The sequence below is a fragment of the Podarcis melisellensis genome, assembly GCF_964234715.1.
Source record: "Podarcis melisellensis genome assembly, chromosome: 14".
In the NCBI taxonomy this organism is placed as follows: domain Eukaryota; kingdom Metazoa; phylum Chordata; class Lepidosauria; order Squamata; family Lacertidae; genus Podarcis; species Podarcis melisellensis.
Genome location: NC_138546.1, coordinates 22,179,941 through 22,204,826, shown reverse-complemented (window position 1 = coordinate 22,204,826; position 24,886 = coordinate 22,179,941). Strand labels below are relative to the sequence as shown.

At 44.2% G+C, this 24,886-nt stretch overlaps 1 protein-coding gene across 1 annotated transcript in view; it reads right to left on the bottom strand.

The window, feature by feature from the left end:
• Positions 1–6,175: 6,175 nt before the first annotated feature.
• Positions 6,176–24,886, bottom strand: part of LOC309356215 (heparan sulfate glucosamine 3-O-sulfotransferase 6-like) — an 81,814-nt gene continuing 63,103 nt past the window's right edge. The window contains exon 2 of the mRNA XM_081887467.1: positions 6,176–8,278. Within this exon, the coding sequence (XP_081743593.1) occupies positions 7,660–8,278 (619 nt within the window). The 3' untranslated portion in view covers positions 6,176–7,659. The remainder of the gene's footprint in view (positions 8,279–24,886) is intronic.

The following is a 24,886-nucleotide window of genomic DNA, read 5'->3' as shown; positions in this document are numbered from 1 at the left end:
TCATCACACAAGGCAAATGCTCTATTACTATGTCCCTTTCCTAAACATTAAGTAAGATTCTAGTCTTCTCAATAAGACTAGATTCTAAGTACTTCTCAATAAGGGCAATATTATGCAGGAGCTTAGAAAGCTGCCTTCTCTTAAGTCAGACAATTGGACTATCCAGATCAGTATTGCCTATGCTGACTGGCAGGGGCTCTACTTGGGTCTGCTGGGGATTGAACCTGGGACCTTCTGCATGCATGCTCTGCCACTGATCTATGCCCTTTCCCCAGACAGCAGGTGTTGGAAGGTGAGGGAGCCGCAGCGAGGTGTTTGGAAGACAATGCTATGTGTCCCGGATTTCCAAGCTCTGAACCCCCTGAGCTAGCCTATGGCCTTCAGCTGCAGTGAGGGGTGCTGTCCTGTCACCTGTGTGGAAGATCCAGCTGCCGACTGGCTTATGTGAATGGGTGTGCCTTCTTTGTATCAGGCAGGAAAATGTAATGGCTCTGGGTGATTCCAGGCCGTTTGTATTTTGTGGGAGGGATTCAGTCGCATACTGGGATCTCAGGCATGTGCAACTGAAGCGGATTCAAGTTCTCTGATGCCCTAGCTCTCGTGACCCCTGAATCTAGCAGTAATGGGGAGACCAAGTGGGAGGCTGCAGAAGCACCAGGTGGGGAGTGGGATTAGGTTCATTGCTCAGAGCTGGCTGCCAAAGGCAGGGAGACCATTGGACAGGAGTCCTCAGGGGAAGCTCCCAGACCACCAAAGCCTGTAGGGCCAGAGCCCAAACCCTCCCAGGCATCTTCCCTTGAGTTGTCAGAGCCAGATGCCTCCCAATGCACATCACCAGTTGCACATCTGTGTTGTGACTGCATTGGGAGTACTGCACACAGTTGTGGTTATGCTGCCTCAAAAAAGATATTGGAAAAGTTTCAGAAAAGGGCAAGCGTTATGATCAAGGGAGTGGGGACAACTCCCCTACGAATAAAGGTTGCAGAATAATAATTTATAATAATAATAATTTATATTTAAATAATAATTTATTATTTCTACCCCACCCATCTGGCTGGGTTTCCCCAGCCATCTTGGGCGGCTTTCGACAAAGACCAAAAATACACTAAAATGTCACACATTAAAAACTTCCCTGAAAAAAAGGGCTGCCTTCAGATGTCTTCTGAAAGTCAGGCAGTTGTTTATCTCTTTGACATCTGATGGAAGGGCGTTCCACAGGGTGGGCGCCACTTCTGAGAAGGCCCTCTGCCTGGTTCCCTGTAGCTTTGCTTCTCGCAATGAGGGAACTGCCAGAAGGCCCTCGGAGCTGGACCTCAGCATCCAGGCAGAACAATGGGGGTGGAGACGCTCCTTTAGGTATACTGGGCCGAGGCCGTTTAGGGCTTTAAAGGTCAACACCAACACTTTGGTAAGATGTGACATGATAGAAGTTTATAAAATTATACATAGCATGGAGAAAGTGGATGGAGAAAAGTTTTCTCCCTCTCTCATGCCACTAAACTCGTGGGCTGAATGTTGGAAGATTTTTCATAGAACCATAGAGTCGGAAGGGACCCTGAGGGTCATCTAGTCCAACCCCCTGCAGTTCAGAAATCTTTTGCCTAATGTGGGGCTCAGAGCCACAATCTGGAGATTAAGAGTCTCATGCGCTGCCAGCTGAGCTATCACTTCTGGAAAGATAAAAGAAGGTACTTCTTCACTCAGCACTGAGTTAAACTCTGGAACTCACTGCCACAGGAGGCAGTGAAGGCAATCCACCTAGATGTCTTTAAAATACGATTAGACAAATTCTTGGAGGAGGAGGAGACTATCAATGGCTACTAGCTATGATGGCTATGCTCTACCTCCACAGCTGGAGGCAGAAATGCTTTTGACTACCAGCTGCTGGAAGCCATAGGAGGGGAGAGGGCTCTTGTGCTCATGTTCTACTTGCAGGTTTCCCAAAGGCATCTGGTCAGCCAACATGAGGAAAGGGTGGCCACTGGTCTGATCCAGCAGGTTCTTCTTACATTCTTATAAGGTAGCTCCCTTGTTCTTAAGGTTTATCAGATTGTGAACAAATGTTAAGTGGTGAGAGGAATGGAACTGTCGGAAGTGAGCAACAGATCTTGTTGACAGAAGATTAAAAGACTGCAGAAATATGGAAATAGCGTTCAGAGGAAGTTATAGACAGGAGAAAAACTTTCTCCCGAATCATCCTCACAAAATAATGAGCCTGGAAGTGGCCTTAGACTAAATGGAGCATGAGAAGGAATAACAACAACAGCAACAACAAATAATTTCCTAGTTGAACTCACGAATGTTGCAGGAGATGGTTTCAAGGAACATCTGTTTAAATTAATCAGAGAGTAGCAAAACATGCCAGTCAATTTGGACCACTATAACTGTTCTTACAGGCAGAAGGCAAATGCAAAGAGCCTCAGAGTTATTAACCTGTGCTTCCAAAATACCAGCAAAAGATTATGCAGAGAAAGGTTGGGATGAAATTTGAAGAACAACTGAGATACAATTTGGATTTAGGAGGCAAGGAGGATCCAGGGAAGCCATGCTTGTAATCCAAATAGGGACCAATATATATCTAGAAATTAAGAAGGATCACAACTAGGGTTAACTGATCTAGAAAAAGCCTTTGACATCTTGGGCTGAAATAAACTGTTCACTATATTGTCAAGGACTGGAATAGACAACGAGGCCCAAGGAATAAGAAACTATATATGCTGGAAGTACAACAGCAAGAATCATTCAGTTAGTAAAAGGTAAAGGTACCCCTGCCCGTTCGGGCCAGTCTTGCCAGACTCTGGGGTTGTGCGCCCATCTCACTCAAGAGGCCAGGGGCCAGCGCTGTCCGAAGACACTTCCGGGTCACGTGGCCAGCGTGACATCGCTGCTCTGGCGAGCCAGAGCTGCACACGGAAACGCCGTTTACCTTCCCGCTAGAAAGCGGTCCCTATTTATCTACTTGCACCCGGGGGTGCTTTCGAACTGCTAGGTTGGCAGGCGCTGGGACCGAGCAGCGGGAGCACACCCCGCCGCGGGGATTCGAACCGCCGACCTTTCGATCGGCAAGCCCTAGGCGCTGATGCTTTAACCCACAGCGCCACCCGCGTCCCTTAGTACCTAGGTCTAATTTTGTTGATAGTCAGATAGTCAACAGGGTACTAGAGGTGTTGCCTAGCAACCAGTCAGAATTTCATGATTCTTGCTGAGGTAACTTGTTCTGATTGGCTGGGTAGTTCTGAGGGAGTTCCCCTCCCTGCAAGAGTAGTTGCATGTCTCCCTGCTATGAAAAAGGCTTGCAAATAAAGGAAAACCGCTGACTGTTTTTGTACAGTTTATCCAGTTCTGTATTATCAGTTTCTTTTCTCTCTGGGCTCTGCATGCAATCTATACTAGGGCTAGGGAACCTAGTGCCCCATAAATGTTCTTGGACTGCAACTCCCATCAGCCCCAGGTAGCATGGCCAGTGGTCAGGGATGATGGGAGTTGTAGTCCGATAATATCTGGAGGACCCCAGGTTGAAGAATGCTGTTTTAATCCTACCATTCATTAGGACGGAATGCAGGGCAAGTTCCCCCCTTTCATTCTCTCAGCAGTCCTGTGACATATGTTAGGATGAGGTATGCTAGGCTGAGATGAAATGTCTGGTTCGGCTTGTGCGAATTCAAGCTCCAGAAAGCCTTGTACTGTTTCCAGTATGCCAGCTCTCCACAGTCCCTTCTGCCTTCAAGCAACCCAAAGTCTGTAAGATCAAGAGCTGAACTGGGTGGTGCATTATGCAAATCAAGTCAATTGCACAATTATTCTTATGTTGTATAATGGGGTCTCATTTTTACTGTTTTGCATAATTTATGCTGCTTCTGTCAGTCATGGGGAGGAGCACACTGAAGCCCCTCCCTCTGACCTTGGGGAACCTTATCTAACCAGTCTCACTCTGGCACCTGAGATTCAGCAGGAGTTGCCCTGCAGCCTTGCATTTGCATCCATAGGGACTAGGAACTTGTTTTTAAACAAACAAAAACGACGCACACACACTCCACATCCTTGAAAACTGCGCTTCTTAGGAGGCTGGGTTCTGTGCCACATTGCCCTCCTGCGGAACACAGTCCTCACTCCTGGCTGTTTGGAGATTAGAACCCAGGCTAACAGTCACAATGATCTGGATAGATGGCAAACCATTAAAAACACATTGCCTTTGAAACAGGCCCAGCGGGCGATTTACCAAATAGCTTGACAGATCTTCCACAAAAGCGCCCGTCCCGTCCCCCACTTAAAAATGGCTTGCTCCATTTTGCAACTCTTAACTCCAGCGAGCTCGCAGCAGTAACAAGAGGGCTTTTTCTGAATGCAGCGGGGATCCTCTGGAAAGATCTGACCATTTCCCCTTTCAGCTACCTTTTCCCTCTTCCTCCCCCCCACGAGGGGTTGTTTTTATTGTCCCCGTCTAATGAAGTAGCGGTTTCACCTGGTCAACCCCACAAGTGGTGCCTGTTCAATGCCATGAATGCAAATACTTGACCCCCTGAGCGGTGGGGCAGCAATTAGTTTAAGCAGGGGGTTCGTGTAACACTTCAAAAGTCTTAATCCGGGCGGCCAGCCTCAGCCCTGGCCTCTGCCAAGAGCCCATTGAGAGCTCTTAATGAGTCTGCAAGGCAAATGCTCGCTTTCAATGCGTTTTGGGGTCACGTCAGATGCTTGAAAAGCTCCACTCTATAAGGCATTGTGTGGCTTTGGAGATTCAGGCCTTTCCCTTTGTCGAGCTGGGGAGGGGGAAGGAAAAAAGACCCTTGAGCCCCAAACTCCCCTTTTTCACAAGGCAGAGACACAAACCATCTTTCAGAGCTGGGACCCTTTGGGCGCTTTGCATATCAATGGGCCTCGGCCTGAATGCAGGCACTCAGCTGAGAAATAGGATCACTATCGGAACTTCCCGGCATTCACGGACTCTTGGGAATCTTTAAAGCCCTTGCCGGAGAATAATTTGGTCGAATGTCATGGCTGGAAACAAAACCTAAACAAGCAGGGGGCAGTCCATCACTGGGGGGGGGGCGTTAGCAAAAAGTGACAACGGAGTCCCCTCGGCTTTGACATCCAACCCCTGGCAGGGCACCTGGCACAGCGCTTCCATCGAGGCAGGGGGGCTCATTGTGGCAAAGGGGCCTTTTCCTATGGTGGCCTATGTGGCTGCCCCATATCACTCGAGGATTGCTCTACCCTGCATGTGCCCGCTTGATCACTTTGTTCTGCAGAACAGGCACTTATAATACTCATTCTGCACTTGTAAGAAATCAGTACTTTAGCGTGGTGGCACCTACACTTTGGAATTCCCTGCCTGTTGATGTCACTGTATTATTTTTGGTGTTCATGCACACAAAGTAGACCTTCCAAGTGTTCCTATTTTCCAGGGACAGTCCCAGATTTACAGAAGCCACCCCAATTTCTGATTTGATCCTGGAACGTTCCACTTTTTCTTAGGATGCCCCTATTTTCATCGGGGAAATGTTGGAGGGTATGCAGTTATGCAATCCCCAAGCCAAGGAGATACAACCTTTAGAAGACATCTGAAGGCAGCCTTGTATATACAAGCTTTAAAAATGTTTAATGTTTCATTATGTTTTTATATACGGTATATTGGAAGCCGCCCAGAGTGGTTGGAGGAACCTATTATTATTATTATTATTATTATTATTATTATTATTATTATTGAATAAGACAACCCTAGTTTCATTGGAGAAATGTTGGAGGGTATGCATAAAACTTGCAAGCCCCCCCCCTTGAGCAGAAAACTAGGCATGTTGTAGAGGCTCCAATTGGACATCCATTTGATTCATGTCAGTATGGCTCTCTGCTTTTTCAGTCAACAGATTAACTAGCTGTCTGAAGAGGGCTTGTGACTGTGTGCAGTCCTCAAAGAAGGCTGAAGAGTCCTTAAGCAACACCTGTACTAAATTGCTGGAGGGCTAAATAGTTTGAGAAAACAAAGACTTGTTAAGTCTCCTGTTACAGGCACTTAAGGCTCATATAACCCTCTCTAGATTTCCCTCCAGGGAATTATTTGTCTCGGGTATTGCCTTTCGATCCTGTTCCTAGAAGCATCCATCTTGATCCGTGAGTTTGCACAGCGCATGCAGGACAGTGCCTGACACGTAAGAAGAAAAGAGATCTTAAACATTTGGAGTCTATTCAGAGCTTTTGCATTTTCCCTTTTATTAGTTCATATTTCTCACAGAAATGTTTTCAGGGGCCATAAAAAAATGGGTTAGCGTTTGCCAGATCTGTTGTAAACAGAGAACAACAGGCCTCTTCTCTAAAAGGTTTGCATGGGGATGTTATCCTACGATGTAGACCTCCCCACCCTGCAAAGCAAGAGTGAAATGAACACCCACAATGCTTAAAAGTTGTTAGGAGACCCCCTATTCCCTTTACAGGGCTTCAATTCCAAGAGTTCCTAGGGAAGGACTGATTGTTGAACCCTTCTGGAAACTGTAGCTCTGTGACAGGAATAGGGGTCCCTGAACAACTTTCAGTGCCCTTGACAACCTGCAGTTCCCGCAATTCTATGACTGTTCAAAGTGGTATAACAATGCTTAAAATATATGGTGTGGAAGTGACTTCAGAGTCCACCACTGAGCCTTTTATGAACCTACCACTTCCTTGCTCAGTGTTCTTTGATCATAGATGCAGATTCTGGGCATGTGTGGGGCAACTTTGTGTGTAGTTGTGCATCTTATGATATCCACTTGTTGCAGTGGTCAAGTGGGCCAGAAAGTGCTGGCCTGCTTGCTCCCCATCTTAGAACATTATTAGCACAAAAGGAGGCTCTTCTCACATGCCACTTGGAGAACACTGATCGTCTCCCAGGTGGATGAACTGGGAGAGCCGTTAGGAGACTCTTATTCCACTCAGAGAATTACAATTCCCAGTGTTCCTCAGGGAGAGGGACTGATTCTTAAACTAGTTCTGGGGGAAAACAGGGTTCTCCTAATCACTCCCAGCTCCTTTAACAAATTACAGCTCCCAGAATTCTTTTGGAGAGGGAGCTATGCCTGTTTATGGGACCCTAGTGCTTTAAATGTATGGTTTGAATGTGGCCTTAGTTCTGCCCAGAGCACATCAATTGAAATCAGTGGCTCAACATTAGTTATGTCCATCAATATCAAAAGGCTGACCCTGAGCAGGACTAAAGTTGGATTCATCCCAAAGGATGTGTGGAGAAGAACATAGTGGGCTGTGCCATTAGTCAAGGCTGTGTTCTGCGTTCTTCCTCCCTTGCTCGCATTCTCGTTCACTCACACTCCTTCAAAAACTTCCATGCCTTGTCTATATTAGCCAGGTTTATTCAGCAGAATATTTTGTCAGATCTGGGTTTCCTGGACTTGATCTCTTCTGTTGCTGATGGTGGTTAAAAAAACGAAACAAAAACAAAACTTAAATACTTTCTCTCTACTTGGTAAGCGTACATTTCTTCCTTACTGGCAAGAGGTGATATAAATTATAAAGAAAAGGAGACGCCCCCCCCGACCCGAGACCCATTTCAGATGTCCCTTGCCCTACGACTGTGTGTGGGAGGGGCCTGCAGCATTCAACAGGCTGCTGGGAATAGGGCCATTCCACCCTCTTGCAAGTTCAACTTTCCCCCTGTCACGTGAAGGGGTCTCTCCATCAGTCCCAGCCAAAGTCCTGCCCTGTCATCTGGTAAAATTTCATGTTAAAGGGTCTGTAGAACTCCTGCAGGCGGCGGATGACCTGCGGGTCGATTTTGGGGTGCGGCCTCCCTTTGGATTTCCCTAGGCACCGGGGTCGGCTGCTCCCTTCGGGCTTCTTCAAGCAAGGGAAGCCCTTAGTCTCGTTGAAGTAGAAGTGCTTGTCCGTCACCACCCTTTTGATCCCCAGAAAGTCTTGGACGCGGGCCATCTCCCCGGCTGGGTCGCTCACCAGCCTCTCCCCACTGACAAAGAGGAACTTGGACAGGGGGAAATACCGCAGCCAGCTGTCCAAGTGTTTGGCATAAATGCCGATCCGCACGGCACTCCAGGTGGTGTCGATGAGGCCCGTGCTGACGTTCTTGAAGGCCAAGGCTTGGAAGCTAGGGATGGTGGGGTTCTTGGAAAGGGTCTGAGTGTAGTCTGAAATGGCCCGCGTCACCGGGTTGCGCACGACCACAATCAGCTTGGTGTCCCTGGACATGTTGTAAATGCGCCGGGGGGCTTCCTTGGTCACAAAGTAGCTCGGCGTCTTCTCCATGGTGATCTGTCCCTCCAAGGTGCGGGGCATCAAGTTTCTGGGGAAATAAAAAGGCACTGGTAAGGATCCTGCCTCGATAATTCTACATCCTTCAGACCTCCACCAACTCTCTATGGGTGCAATCAGATACAACTAAGATAGCATTGGTTTTCTTTTTCTTTTTTTAAAAAATTATGTGTATCATTGATTTGTCCACAGACACAAAAAATGCAAGCCTAAGAAAACCAAAAATTAAAAATATAAAGCATAAAGCACTGCAGCCTGGAAGGACAAAAGTACAAACATATAGCACAGATCCGACAGGATAATCAAGTATTTACTCATGTAAAGGTTCTCTTTACAAATAATAAAGACATATAAAAATATAAATATTCTCCACCTGTGAATTCCATACCGCTTTGGTTTTCCTGATTATAATGCAAGTGCTTCCATCCTGTTTTCTAACATTCCTTTCACACTGCAGTGACTGTTGTATTATGAGGGGACTGTGGCTTTACCAATATACTGGCATTGCACCAAGGCTGTAACAAGGAGCTTTTAATTTACTTTTTAAAATTTTCAGAACAATATATATTCTGAAAAACAAATAATAACACCATTTTAAAGCCAGATCTTTTTTTTTTTTTTAAATTGCACATATATGAATATGAGAGAATCTGTCCACTCAGTTTTCTTATTTGTTGAATCATCTGTTCAAGTTCTACAGATTTCCACATCGATTTGTGGATACATATATATATATATAGTCAGCAGGAAATTTTTCTGTTATTTTATTTTGAATTCCCCCTAATATAATGCATTTTTGGATGTTACTGTCTCCAATATATTTACTTTAATGTTCCTTTCCTGCTGATATATGCATGGAAGAACTGAATTGCAAAATTCAGAGATGGGCAGATTTCGCAGGGGAACTGTGTTTCATTTTTTGTATTGTTTCAGAAAAAAAAAAAAGAAATTAAATGTGAACAGAATTCGGTTTTTCTTCCCCACCTCACACCAGATACACTGCATTGCAGTAGCCTAATCAGGAGTTAGCAGAGCATGCATTACTGCTATGGAACAATTAACTTTCCCCAGCTGTTGTGAGTCTGTTGCAGCATAACAACAAAGAGGACTTGGAGTCTTTGTTGTGTGTGTATTCCCTTTTGGTGCTGTAAGGACAGAACCCTCTCCTGTGTTTGTGTGTGGCTTGCCACCTGGGGCTCTTTTACAAACAAAAAAACAAGACCTGCATTCATGCTTGAAAGCTGCGATGACCTGTTGGGCATTCTTGATAAACTTGAAAACAAGCTCTCTGGGTTTCAGCCGCAGCCTTGAAGTGAGTAATACTCTTGGGAGCTGCAAAGATAACACTTCATAGACGCAGAGGGGAGCGGGCACTCCAAATTGGGCACGGTTTGAAGAGCCAGGTCACAAGGAGATACAATGCCGTGTCCTCAAGCTACCAAATCAAATTGCCCTTCCAAGACTGGGCAGTCAGCAAACACTGACAGCTCTTGCTAACTGGCTGAGGTTTCTGGCACGGCGCAGGTTTTAAAAAAGGGACCATTGTTCTTCCGTTCCACGGCGCCTCCAAACACCAGTTTGTTCTCCTGTCACTTCATGACTTATCTGCCAGCCTCGTCCTCAGGAAAACGAGACCCACTTAAAAGCCTTCCCAAGATGTTGGCGCCTCCCTGACTGGAGTGCAGAAAACATGGGACGAGCAACAGGGAGCAAAGTGTGGTGGCTGGTGCAAAGTTGGAGGGTCGTAACTCGGCGGCAAAGCTCCTGCCTTGCATGCAGAAGGTCACAGGTTCAATACCCAATAGCACCTCCAGGTAGGGCTGGCAATGCCCCCTGCCTGAAATCCTGGAGAGCTGCTGCAGTGTAGACAATACTGAGCTACTTGGACCAAGAAGAAGAAGCTGCTTGTGTTCCTTCCCATGTACCTCGGTTCAGCGGTAGTTTTTTCCTGGGCTCTTCCTATTCCATTGTTCCTCTTTGACCTCAATGCCTCTACTTCTGTCTTGCCATTATCGACCAACTGTTCATTCACATCATTCCCTACCTTTCAGCTTCTGGACCCTCTTCCCTTCAGATTCAGATTAGAGAGCTGATGTTGTGGTTAGAGTGTTGAACTAGGGTTCAAATCCCCACTTAGCCATGAAGCTCTCCAGGTGACCGTGGGCTGATCACTCACTCTCAACCTAACCTACCTCAAAGGGTTGTTATGAGGATAACATGGGGAGGCGGAGAACTGTGGATGCCACCTTGATTAATTATTTTTTTTAACCCCCCCTTGCTATATATCAGCAGTGCAAAGCTTTCTCCCATCTGAAGACTCTGTGCAATATATATATACATACATACACACACTGTATATATATATATATATATATATATATATATATATATATATATATATATATATATATATATTTGCTTTCGTAGATTTTCACGGGTACAGGAATGCAGGTTTTGGTGTCCTCGGGTGTCTTCCCGTGTAAAAGTTGGGGTGTCTAGGCGACGTATATATATATATATATGGAAAAATAAGACTATTTCCCTGAAAGGATCTGAATGACTTGTCCGAATTTTGTCAATGCAGGAAGTGAGCAGAACATCCATGAACACACCATGACATCACAGCAGTTCTGCCAATAGCTGGAGATGGTGGACAAATGACAGGAAGGATTTAGTGTATTAAAATATTTCATCAAACATTCACAGTTCCTAACCAGCCCAAAACCCTGGAGCCATATTGAAGGGGAATCTTCCCCTTGCAACTAATATTTGCAGATTATACTCTTTTCCATACACGGTCAGAGCCTTAAAATAAAAATAAAAATCAGTCATGCTCCTGCTCTCTTCCTCGCCGTCCCCCACCACATCCCACGCCCACGGCTTCCACATGTCAAACATTAACGCTCTGCGTTCTTTCAGATCCGGGCTTTGGTCACAGGACATTTCTGAGGGGTGGGGACGGCCATGAACCCATTTCAACGAGACTTTCGGGAGTGGAGCCAAGTTCCCCTTCCCCCACTGGAAAAGGAATACCAAACAGTTCAGTTGCATGTCAATTATTTTAATGACAATCAGATGTCAGAAATTAGGAAAGATCTGGGGGAGGGAGGAGTGTGTGAGAAGGAATAAGTTTAGCATGTACATATGTGAAATGTGTCAGAAAGCTTTCCTGTTTGGGAAAAAAAAAACTTCTGGAGGATATTCACATTCAGACAATACGCTTCTCCTTTCCTGTAATACAGTACTGCTATTTATTTATTTGTATCCAGGGCTGCACAGAGTTCCACTCGCACAACTTCTTCTCTTTCCCCTGCGAACCCCTAAATATTCTCTGATTTTGAGGGTGCCTGTGGGTGGGGCTGGAGGGACAGGAGAGGCAGAGGGAGAAGAGGGGGCTGGAGGGACAGGAGAGGCAGAGCTGCAGCCACATAATAAGATATACCAATATTATTCAGTTCGGTGTTGCTAGCTTTTCCAAAGGAGTCTTGTGACTCTGCCAGCACCAGCCACTTGCAGACATTAACAGCAAATGATTGTGTTCGCTTCCATGCTTTGGAAAAACACTCACGCAGGAAATCTGCACTGAAGATGCTGACAAAATTTCATGAGAAAACACACACAAATTGATGTGAAAAAGTAGCAAATTGAACATAAAGATTTGAAAAAGGAGAAACCGAAATCATGAGATGCAATCATCATCATTAGACAGCCCCACATAAAGCATGTTACAGTAATTGAGTCTTGACGCAATGAGCGAATTGTCATGGGCTGTCTGAGTCAGGACGATACAGATTGCGGATTGGCCGAGAACCTGGGCGGCTAAGCAAGGACTGGGGGTGAGGCTTCCCTCAACCAGCTCTCTTGTCTCATCTGTTCCCAGAATAAGAGCCACATGTCCTGCCTCCCTCTCCATCCCCAGCCCTCTCCATCTGACACTCCTACGGTGCTCATTGCACTGCCCATCTTGTTGCTGGGAGTAGGTCTGCCTACCTCAAGGGAAAAGGTTCACCCATCCCAGCCACCATCTCAGGAGGCAGAGACACATTCTCCATCACCTAGGAGGAACCAAAAGAGAAGAGAGCCTACTAGGCATAGCGAGAGATTTTAGAAATGCTTACTGCCCGAAAATGAGCCTGGCTCATTCCTATATATAGGATGCCAAGGGGTGTGACAGTGTCGGATCAACGTCTAAAACTTTGGCAGTTGGAGCACCTGCCTTTGTTGCAGCTGAATTTGGGATTAACCGTGTGCATTGCCTGGGGTGCCTTAAGCCAGCAATTTGCATCTGCACTGCAGTGATCTAAGCATTAAAGCCTTTGGAAAGAATCCTTCTTCAGGTCTTTGTTCTTCAGCAACTGGGAGCCAGGACATGAATGAGCCGCTGTGTTCAGCGAAACAGGTCCAGGAATGGTAGCAGCTGGTGTACCAGCTAAAGTTGGTAGAAGATACCCCTCCATTCCATGTACTGAAGCTGAACGGGCCAGCAGTTTAGACAGGGTCTTCCGACAGGCTAGCATAAGGGAGAGTAGGAAGGAATACACACAGCTCTGCCTGGGTCCCATGACTGCCACCCCAATGCATCTGCCACCTGAGGAAGCAGCCTCACTCTGCCTAACGGTAGGGACCGGCTCTAGTTTGACTGTATTACCACTGTACATAGACATGGATTTTGTTAGCTATCATAACCCAGTGGTATAATAACATGAGCTATTCCACCAGAAGCCCAGATCAAGAGTGAACATCTCAAGGACACCAGTGCTTTTTGGAAAGAATAATGTACAAAAAGAAAGGGAAGTCCACCAAGGGGGCTTATTGATCGCTGGTTAAAATCAAAGCTTGTTCCAGTTTCATCTGAGCATCTTCGAGACAGATTCAGGACTGATCAAAGAAAGTCCTTCTTCACACATTGCAGAGTTAAACTATGGAACTCGCTCCCCCAGGAGGCTATGATGGTCACCAGCTTGGATTGCTTTCAAAGAGGACTGGGCAAATTCATGGAGAGGGCTATCGATGGCTACCAGCCACAATGACTATGCTCTTCTTCCACTGTTGGAAACAGTAATTGTTTCTGAATACCAGTTGCTGGAAATTGCTGTGCTCTTGTGCTCAGGTCCTACTTGCCAGGTTCTCATGGGCATCTGGTTGGCCACTGTAAGAACAAGATGCTGGACTAGATGGGCCACTGGCCTGATCCAGCAGAGCTGTTCTTATAGTATTATGCTACACAGACAAATATGACTCCTTTAAATGCTAGAGGCCCTCTTCAGATTCCTCCTGTGTTTGCTCTCGGCTGGATCGCATCTGAGCTCAGCCAAGCCCATTTCTCCTTCACCCAAAAGACTCTCCAATCATCACTTTATTGTTACGCCAATAAATATTTACTGAGCGTTCAATGGCTTTTGTTCTTCATTTAGCGAAATGCAAGTTGTAAGTGTAACTGTTAAGGGCTCTTTTCTCCAGCCAGGCATTTTCACAACTATAGAGCACCTGTCTTAATGATGGATGGGTAAATCACTCCGTGTTAAGTGCTTAATCAATGCTGGCTGTTAAGGGGCCAGCGAGGGCTGGTCTTGAGGCTGCCAGTGGCACAGAGCTGAGAGCAAAGAAACAAAAACACCCCACAGAAAGCCAGGCCGAGCTCTAATTCCTTTATTAATTCTCTCCTCTACGCCTTCTGCTAAGACCTAGTTTGTTCCTTGACACCTTATTCTTAGCTGCCTTCAGTTTGAGACCCCAAGGGATTGAAGGATGGAGGATAGAGCCCTTGAATAAATAGGGGCTCTAGAATATAAGTGTGATCAGGGCTGGCACAATGCTGACTAAGATGGGCCCAGTGCCAGCTCCAAGCCACTGATTCCTGGAAGGTGGGATTCCAGGTGGCTTCCAACATTTAAAAACACATTATAAACCACAAAGTAATAAAAGCAAACTAGTTAAAAACAATAACTAAAATACAGCAAAATACATTTGGAAGCAGCAATTAAAACGCAGTGGCCAGCATCATCTGCATCTTCCCCACGCATAAGCCTTTCAGAACAGGAAGGTCTTAGCTTGCAGCTGGAAGGATAAGAGGGGGAGCCAGTCTAACCCCTCCTGGGAGTGAATCCCACACTCTGGGTGCAGCCACAGAAAAGGCTCTCTCTCATGTCACCACCAACTATGCTTCTGATGTTGATGGGAACTGAGAGATGGCGCTCACTCGAGGGTCTCAGCACCCAGGCAGGTTCATAGAGGAAGATAAGATATTTCAGGTAGTCTTAGCCCAATCTATATAGGGCCTTATAGATCACAACCAGCACTTTGAATTATTCCCGGAAATGGACCAGTAGCCAGGGACTTATTTGCTTATTTATTTAAAAAAGGAAAAATAAAATAAAATACACAAATAGAAACGTTAGTATGTAAATTCATGAACATGACCAACAGCTTTAAAAACCAAACAGAACACATACGCATTTTCAAAATAGGGATATCATATCCAAATCTCAGTTTATTATCAAGTTTTAGAGTGGTGTGTGCGTGCTCCAGAATTTGCACATCATTCAGAAATGTCCAGATTGCCTAAAACCTTCACAAAATGAATAATATAGAATTCAAATGGGAATTCCCGGAGGGGATCTCCTTTTTTTATAAGAGCAAAAGACATAGACTGACCAGCCCGCAAGAGATAAGCAAATTCCAAAGAAAATACAAAGAACTGATGGCAGAAGAAGACGAAGAAGTCAAGGGAGCATCAGGAGGAGAGGAGATAAAAAGGAAAAGCGGCCAGAGAGACGAGGAACAGGAGGAAGAGGAGGCGAGAGAGGAAGAGGAAGAAGAAGAGGAGGAAGGAATCTAAACACACCCAACTAAAACAATATGGCTTTAAAAATTTGGAATTGGAACGTGAATGGCTTGAATGAAAAGAAAAAACGCAACAAGGTGGAACAACTTTTAAAGAAGAAAAACTTAGATATAATTTGTCTGCAAGAGACACATATCGCAAGGAGTCACAGAAAGATTTTGATTAATAAAAGACTAGGTAACGAATTTATATCCTCAGATAAAAAGAAAAAGAGAGGAGTGGTAATGTACGTCAAAAGCAAAATTGAAGCCCAACAAATATTTAAAGATGACGATGGTAGAATAATGGCAATACAGATTAATTGGCAAGGCCAAAAAATAATGCTGGTTGGGATCTATGCACCAAACGAAAACAAATCAGAATTCTACAAAAAATTGGAAGACAAGCTATTAGAATTCGCAGACCAAAAGATAGTTCTGATGGGAGATATGAACGGGGTGGTTTCCTTGGAAATGGATAGATTAAGAAATAGCAACACAAAAGAAGGGAAGCTACCCAAATCTTTCTTCGATATGGTAAAGAGCTGTAATCTAACAGACATCTGGAGGCTAAGACACCCACTGAGAAAAGAATTTACTTTTTACTCCGACCCTAATGAATCACTGTCCAGAATTGATCAAATTTGGATCTCAAACGAGTTGACGCCAAGAATATCCCAGGTAGAAATCCAACCAAGAGTTATCTCAGACCACAGCCCTCTGGAATTAGAAATTAAAGGTCTGGAAGAAAGATCGTTCAGGTGGAAAATGAACGATTACTTACTAGACGACCAAAAAATAATACACGAGGCTAGAAAGAAATTGAAAGAATTTTTTGAAGACAATTGGGATAAAGGAACGAAGAGGAGTGTTGTCTGGGATGCAGGCAAGGCGGTGATGAGGGGGTATTTCATCCAACAGAATTCGATTAAAAGAAAAAATAGAGAAAGAGAAAAGAAGGAAATTCTAAGACAAATTATGGAAAATGAACAGAAATTGATAAAAAAGCCGAATAATGCCAGAATCAAACAAACTATTAAGGTGCTGCAAAAGGAGTTTGAAATGATGATAAACAAAGAAATTGAATGGAACATCAAAAGACTAAGGCAAAGGAAATTTGAATTTGCGAACAAAGCAGGAAAGTGGCTGGCATGGCAGACTAAGGAAAGGAAAGAGCGAACTACAATAAATAAAATAGAAGTGGGTGGAGAGGAGATAACAAATCCAAAAGGGATTAGGAAAGGATTTCTGGATTTTTACAAACAATTGTATAGAAGGAAAGAAAAAAACAACATAAGGAAAATAGAAAGGTATTTAAGGGAGAAAGAGATACAGAATATTTCTTCAGAGGCAAGAGAAAGGTTGAACACCCCAATAGGAATAGACGAGATAAAAGAAGTAATAAAAAAATTGAAAAATGGGAAAGCCCCGGGACCAGACGGATTTACAGCAAGATATTATAAAGAACTGGAGACAACTTTGATACAACCAATGAAAGAAGTGATGAATATGATTCTGAAGAAGAAAGAAATCCCAGAGACGTGGAGAGAAGCATTCATAACATTCATCCCAAAAGCTGATGCAGACCTGACGCAAGTTAAAAACTTCAGGCCAATCTCCCTATTGAACACGGATTATAAAATCTTTGCAGGGATATTGGCGGGAAGGCTGAAGAAGGTTTTACAAGAGATCATAAATGAGGACCAGGCAGGCTTTCTACCTGGCAGACAGATGAGAGACAATGTAAGAAACATCGTAAACATTGTGGAATATCTGTCTGCCAGGAATGAGAAACAGGCAATGTTAATGTTCGTGGATGCGGAAAAAGCATTTGATAATGTATCTTGGGACTTCTTAGTGAGAAATATAGAACAGAGAGATATGGGTAACGATTTTCTGAATGGAATAAAGGCGATATACACGGAACAAAGAGCCAAACTGATAGTAAATAGTGTGATATCAGAAGAGATAAAAATTTCTAAAGGTACCAGACAAGGTTGCCCACTGTCTCCATTGATATTCATCATGGTTCTGGAGGTGCTATTGGATTCAATAAGGAAAAAGGAAAGAATAAAAGGGGTGACGGTAGGAAAAGATCAGCACAAAGTTAGAGCCTTTGCGGACGATTTAGTGTTGACGGCAGAAGATCCGTTGGAATCAGCAACAGAAATACTAGAAGAAATGGAGAAATTTGGAGAAGTGGCGGGATTTATAATAAATAGGAAGAAAACAAAAATTATGGTCAAAAATATGGAGAAATCAGCGATGGAAGAATTACAGCAACAAACAGGAATTGAAATTGTCAAAAAAGTGAAGTATTTAGGAATTTGGCTGACTACAAAAAATATTGACCTGTATCAGAATAATTATATACCGACATGGAATAAAATTAAGAAAGATTTGATAGTATGGAACAAACTAAAACTTTCCTTCTGGGGTAGAATTGCACTAATCAAGATGTCGATACTACCTAAAATGCTATTTCTATTTCAAATGTTACCGATATTAAAAGGAACGACGACCTTCAAAGAATGGCAGAGGATGATCGCACGCTACGTCTGGCAGGGGAAAAAACCTAGAATTAAACATAAATTATTGATAGATGCGAAGGAGAGGGGGGGGTTTGCCCTGCCAGACCTTAGGATGTACTACGAGGCATCATGCCTCTGTTGGCTGAAAGAATGGATCAACCTCAAAAACACAAAATTGTTAGATTTAGAAGGTTTCGATAATAGAGCAGGATGGCATGCCCATCTATGGAAAGAGAAGAAAAAGGGTTATAAGTCGTTTGAAAACCATATTTTCCGGAGAGCGTTGCTGGAAGTATGGGATAGATATAAAAACATCTTGGAGGTAGGAGTGCCACATTGGCTATCCCCATTGGAGGTGTTAGCAGTTAAAAAAGTTAACATGAGAGACAATTGGGCGACATATGGAGAACTAGTGGTGAAGGAAGGGGGAAAATGGAGGATAAAACCCTACGAACAAATAAAAGGACAGGTTTACGATTGGCTACATTACCTACAAATAAATGAAATGTTTAAGAAGGATGTAAAGGAAAAAGGATATAGAGAAAGAGACTCGGAATTTCAAACAGAAATAGTGAACAACAAACACAAGGTGATCTCAAAAATGTATAAAATTCTGTTAGACTGGCACACGATGGATGAGGGGGTGAAAGATACGATGATCCAATGGGCCAGAGACTTGGGACATAATATAGAAATAGACGAGTGGTATAAAATATGGAATGAAAACATAAAATTTACAGCTTGCGTCTCCCTAAAAGAGAACCTAATGAAGATGGTGTACAGATGGTATCTGACGCCAGTGAGATTAGCCAGAATGTACAAAATTAGTAATAAATGCTGGAGGTGTGGAGAGAAGGAGGGTACATTCATGCATATGTGGTGGGAGTGCAGTAAAATAAGGGAGTTTTGGGGGATAATATATAGCGAACTGAAGAAAATACTAAGATATAACTTCGATAAGAAACCCGAAACTTTCCTATTAGGAATAACAAGAAAAGTTATAACAAGGAAAGACTGTAAATTTTTCCAATACGCCACCACGGCGGCAAGGGTGCTGGTGGCCCAGAATTGGAAGGGAAAAGAGGTCCCGACCTTGGAAGAGTGGAGGGCAAAGCTTACGGATTATGTAGAACTAGACAAATTAACAGGCAAAATAAGATATCAAAAAGATCAGAAATTTTTGGAGGACTGGGGGAAATTTACCGATTATTTGGAAACAGTATGTGAGGAACATACAACGTTAGTGTGCCTAAAAGAAGCTTTGTAAAAGAGTGAGGAGCATTACGTGAGAACAAATAAAGATATTACTGTAAGACCTAATGGTAATGTTGAAATTAAGAAATGTGTAGATATGATAGAAATTGCGGAAGATTGTCGGGAAAGTTGAGGGAGGTCCAAATAGGGAAGAGCTACGATATGTACTTGGATGTAAAAAAAGCTTTTATCTTTCTGTGTTATCAAAAACTTAATAAAAACGAATAGAGAAAAAAAAAAACCTTCACAAAATGGTCATCAGTAAAGGCATCATAATACAGTGGTACCTCAGGTTAAGTACTTAATTCATTCCGGAGGCCTGTTCTTAACCTGAAGCTAATAGGGTAATGGGGTCTCTTTAGGTAATGGGGTCTCCTGCTGCTGCCGTGCCACCGGAGCACGATTTCTGTTCTTATCCTGAAGCAAAGTTCTTAACCTGAAGCACTATTTCTGGGTTAGTGGGGTCTGTAACCTGAAGCGTATGTAACCTGAAGCATATGTAACCTGAGATACCACTGTGAATGACACAGTTGCTGGTGTGATAGAAGGTCCTACTGAGCAACTTAGATACCCCATTCTGCACCAGCTGCACCTTCTGAGCCAACCTTGAGGGCAGCCCCACATGAAGCGTGTTACAGTAGTCCAACTCTGAGGTTGTGAAAAAATGGGTCTTACAGCACCTTCCACTTTGGCATAATGGTCAGAGTGTCAGACTAGGATATGGGAGACCTGGGTTCAAATCCTCACTCGGCCATGAAGCTCACTGGGTGATCTTAGGCCAGTCACTGCCTCTCCACTTAACCTACCTCACAGGGTTGTTGTAGGGATTAAATGAGCATGGGGAGAACTATGTAAACCACCTCAGGCACCTTGGAGGAAAAGGTGGGATGGAGATGCAATAGGTAGATAGATAATTCACTGGCAACTCTAGGTGATACATTTTTCACCCCTTTGTAGGATCCTCCTTGCTCTCCTCTGACTCTTGCTTCAGCTTACCAACTGCCTTGGGAAATCGGGAGCCCAACGCTGAATGCAAGCATTGTTTGTCTTCTGCCATGGCCCCACCCCACCTTACCCCATAGGTGGTCTTTGGCACCTCTTGGCCCCACAGAATCCCCCTCCCCCTGTGCCAGGGGAGCTGTTGCTTTGTTGGGTCAAAGCCAAGGAAGAGGAAACGGAGCTAAACAGCTGCCCAGGAGGCCTCTGCTAATCACTACTTTTTCTTCTTCCTGAGAAGCAATATGGGATAATCATAATGACTTGTAAAAAAAACACACACACACAGCAGTTTGATCTGGAGCCAATCTGTCTCATTATGTCGGCCTGTACAATATGCAGACTTCTTTGATGTACAAAGCAATGGGAGATGCACGCCATAAATCCGAATGGGGGCGGCAACATCTCGTTGCAGCCCAGCCAAGCACCGATGGCCTTTCTCAGCCTGTTCTCTGGGAACATCCGCTTTGCAATACTTAAATATTTCCCCGTTAGCAGAAGGAGTTAAGAACTGCCTTACACGATTAGCACAAAAGCTGACCTAGAACAGCCAACCTGCAGCTCTCCAGGGATTTTAGACTACTGCTCCCACCCACTCCCTGGCATCTTACAGCCTGTGATGGATGGAGATTTCACCCAGAGTTCCCTGTGATACTTGAGATTCCTGCATTTCAGGGGGTTGGACTAGATCAATGAGGGCCAAACTTGGCCCTCCAGCTGTTTTGGGACTACAACTCCCATCATCCCTAGCAAACAGGACCAGTGGTCAGGGATGATGGGAATTGTAGTCCCAAAAACATCTGGAGGGCCGAGTTTGCCTATGCCTGATTTAGGCCCTCCGGTGAATGAATGTGGAGGAAAAGGCTGGAGGGCCAAGTTGGGCCATCACTGGACTAGATGATCCTCGGGGACCCTTCCAACTCTACAATTCTATGATAAACCACTCTGAAAACTGTAGCTTTGCAAGGGGGATAGGGATTTCCTAAGAACTCTCGGCACTATTAACAAACTATACTTCCTAGAAGTCTTTGGGGGAAGCCATGACTTTTTAAAGTGGTATTATATTGCTTTAAATACATGGTGTGGGAGTGGCCTTTGCTATGACTGCTTTCTTCTCTTTAATATTATTAAATATCACCTTCTGAGACCCTTATTTGTGTGCTTCACAAATTGTGTGCTTCCATGAGAGGTCTGGAGGGTGGCAATACAAGGCATTTTCTGTAGTGGCTTTCTGTTTGTGAAATGCTCTCCCCAGGGAGGTTTGGCTGGTGCCTTCAATATACACCTTTAGGCGCCAGTTGAAAATGTTCCTCTTTAGCCAGAACTTTGGCTGATTGACATTAAAATGCTTTGGGGAGGGGGCAATTATAGGGTTGTTCTTGTTTTTATTTCTATTATGTATGTTGTGTTTTTATATTGTGACTTTATCTTGTGAGCCACCCTGAGACCTGCGACTATAGGATGGTATACAAATTCTCCTCCTCCTCATCTCTTTCATCACCATCATCATCATCAAAATCCCTTTCAATTAAAAATGCTTTTTGATTCTTGTAGGTCATCTTAGGGCTCATCCACACTTCTGCTTTCTAACCACAGGTCCAAGAAGTTTTGCCTTTGCCCCCTGCTCTCCCCCAGAAAACGTGCTCTTTAGTACTGAATCACAGCAAACGTCATTTCGGAGGAAACCTGATGGATGTTTGCTCCAATTTAGTGGTAAACAGTGGGATAGCGGCAGGTCAAGTGGAAATTCGGGTGAGCCCTTATAGGTTGATACACGCAATACCCATAAACCCCACTGAAAGCAAATCCCCCCTCAAAGAATTCTGGGCACTGTAGTTTATCCTTTAAAGGTAAAGATAAAGGGACCCCTGATCATTAGGTCCAGTCGTGACCGACTCTGGGGTTGCGGCACTCATCTCGCTTTATTGGCCGAGGGAGCTGGCGTACAGCTTCCGGGTCATGTGGCCGGATCCTTTACAGACCTACAATTCCCAGTAACTCTTAACAAACTACAGTGCTCAGAAATATTTGGGGGGGGGGTGTCCTTTGAATGGACTTTAAAGTTGCAGCCTTATTCAAGAACAAGTTGAACTGCAGATGTGAACAGGCAGCACAGCTTTCAAAAGGCTAGAGGTGAGTGAGGGTTTTGTGCTGTGAGTAACAGTTTTGGAACCAGCAAGGAAATCACAAGCGGTGAGAAATTTAGGAGCCATCCAGTGAATGAGTCAGCCAGAAGAAAATAATTTTGCTTCTGAACTCCTTTGATCTTGCCTCTTGCCCACACAGAGAACAGAGGTGGCTGCCCAGGCAACAGGCTCAACATTGCCCAGCAAAGATTTATTAGGGTTTATGCTTCTTTCCCACCTTATCCCTTTGGCACGTAGGGTCAGTAATGTTTCCTTCTTTCCTGGTTTAGAAGGTTCATTCTTTGCCTTTAAATGGATTATCTAGTTGCCTTGAATGACAATTTTGTCATTTGCCATGTTTGACATTAGTTGTAGAGCTAATATAGAGAGTTAGGAAAGCAGGTGGGGGGGGGCATAGATGGTGACACAGAGGTTACATTCACACCATACATTTAAACCACATTAAACACTCATTGGTTCCTCCAGAGAATCCTGGGATCTGAAGTTTGTTGAGGTGCTGAGAGTTGCTAGGAGACCCTCATTCCCCTTCCCAGAGTTGCAATTCCCAGAGTTCTCTGGAAAGAGGTTTTGATTGTTAAACCACTCTGGGAACTGTAGTTCTAGAAGGGCAATGGAGGTCTCCTAGCAGCTCTCAGCATTATGGGCGCTCATTTCACTCTTTTACTTGCCTTCCTTTTCCCCACAAAGAGCTACAATTTCCATAACTCCCTGTGACGAAGGACTGATCGTTAAGCAACTCTGGGAATCATAGCTCTGGGAGGAGAATTAATTATTTGGAGGTGGGAAGAACCCATGGTGTCATGGTGTTTTAAATGCATGATGTGAATGTGGTTCTGTCCTGGTTTCTAACATCCCTTTTGCATGGCTTTACCTGTTGCATTATAGAAATGTGTAGCTTTTGGCTTGATATACTGCCATCCCATACTAAATTTCATTCACATCTGTGGCTTGACACAACATCGGCCCTGACTGGACATGTTGCCATCCTTCTGTTCCTCCAGGATTCCCCCGGGGGGAAACCCTATTCACTGAAATATTACCCCATTTTTCCTCCAAATAACATGATCCATGAAAACGGTGGGAAAATTACAGAGCAAAACTCTCCTGACTTTCCAAACCAACAGGGTTGCAAAGAGTTTTCTTCTTCTTCCTGGAAGCAATTAAGATGTAAATGAGGGCCAAACTTCCTCTAGATTTTCAGAAGTGACCTTTACGTCATGTGAAAGATGTAAAATGCGAAAATTATCGCATAGGCACGTCCTGCAAATACTGTGTCATTAGGAGGTCTGTTCTGCACAATGTAAGAACTGTGGCTGCTACCCTTTGGAATCCCCTCCTGTTAAATCTTAGACAGCCACCTTCTCTTATGTCTTTCCACTGCCTGCCAAAGACCTTCCTCTTTCAAGAAGACTTTTAAACAGAGATCTTGCCCACTCCGCAGCTGTATTGGAATTGTTTTTAAGATGCTTTAAATCTGTTTTTACTGTTTTATTGCTTGTCGTTGACTGCCCTGGGCTCATTTGTGAGGAAGGGCAGGGTGTAAATTGAATTAACTAAACAACAACCTTTCACGCTTGCCCAGGTGGAGAGATATCTGTGTTCGAAACCTCTGACTTTGGCATGGACAGAATGTACAATGTACAAAAGTGAGTCGCGTCTGTTGCCCTGCCCACTTTTGCCTCTGGCCCTGCTCACCCCCAGCATGTGGCCCCCCAAAAGTTGGCCATGAGACATTGGGCTGGAAAAGGCTGCCCACCCTTAGCCTACGGGAACAACCACAGGCCCCTCAACTCCACAGTTTTGCCCTACTCTACCGACCAAGCAGAGAGTTTTAGATATAATATTACACACAGCTACTGTGTGCCGATTTATGGAATAATTTATGTCCTTTCCAAATGTTTTTCTGAGTTTCTCATTGAAATTTTTTTTAGTAGTATAGGAAAATGATTCTTTCCATGTGTTCCTTCCAAATGTTAAAAAAATATCACTCAGCAAACACAAGCTTAGGAACTAAATCAATCATTCTGCTTAACGTGCAATAAAATGTTCATTATCAAGTGGGGGCAGGGGGAAAAACCCCCAGGCTGTGATGTCATTTGAGATACTGGAAAGGACTGCATTAAACCAGGCCAGTAAATCCTTCCAGCCTATCTCGAAAACACACGAGCGCATTCATTCAGCTCAAAAAGTGGAGGAATGTAATATTCTGCCCAGACTTCTTTCCCTTTTTCTTTCAATAATAAAACACGCCACTTCAGATTTATTTTATACGCCATAACATTTCTTGCTTCGAATAAACTCAGGAGGGAAACTCGCAAGATGCACTAACAAGCTGGGAAACCCTCCTTGCTTTCGGAATTGCCTCTTCCAATGTAGCTGTGGAAAAGCAGCTCGCTCGCTCGCTTTTTTTTGATGCTGTGGGCCGATTACAAACTGATTTTAAGAATTCCCCACACAAGGAAAAAAACTACTTTGCATATATAATGTAACACCTTGGCTGGAAGACTAAATTCCTTCAGCAACAGAAGTCGCCCACTGGAGACCAACTTCTGTTTATAAAGACCAGGAACTACCAGAATAGTGAATGAACATGGGTGGTCAGAAGAGCTTGAAACACCTCTCTGCAAATCTCTTTCTCCCCCGGCCCAGCAGCACTCAGTTATATCTCACAGGTCTCTGTTCCATGTTATCTTCAGCAATAGCAGAAGCAATACAGTGCAGCCAGCCTCTTCCTGTGCTGTGCAGTAAAACTGGGCAGTAGCATCTGAATAAGCCAAATTCACACTGGACACCTTAAAATCAACAGACTTTAGGGGACAGGATGTAGCTCAGTAGCAGAGCATTCGTTTTGCATGTGCAAGCCCCCAGTTTCAACCCCTGACATCTCCA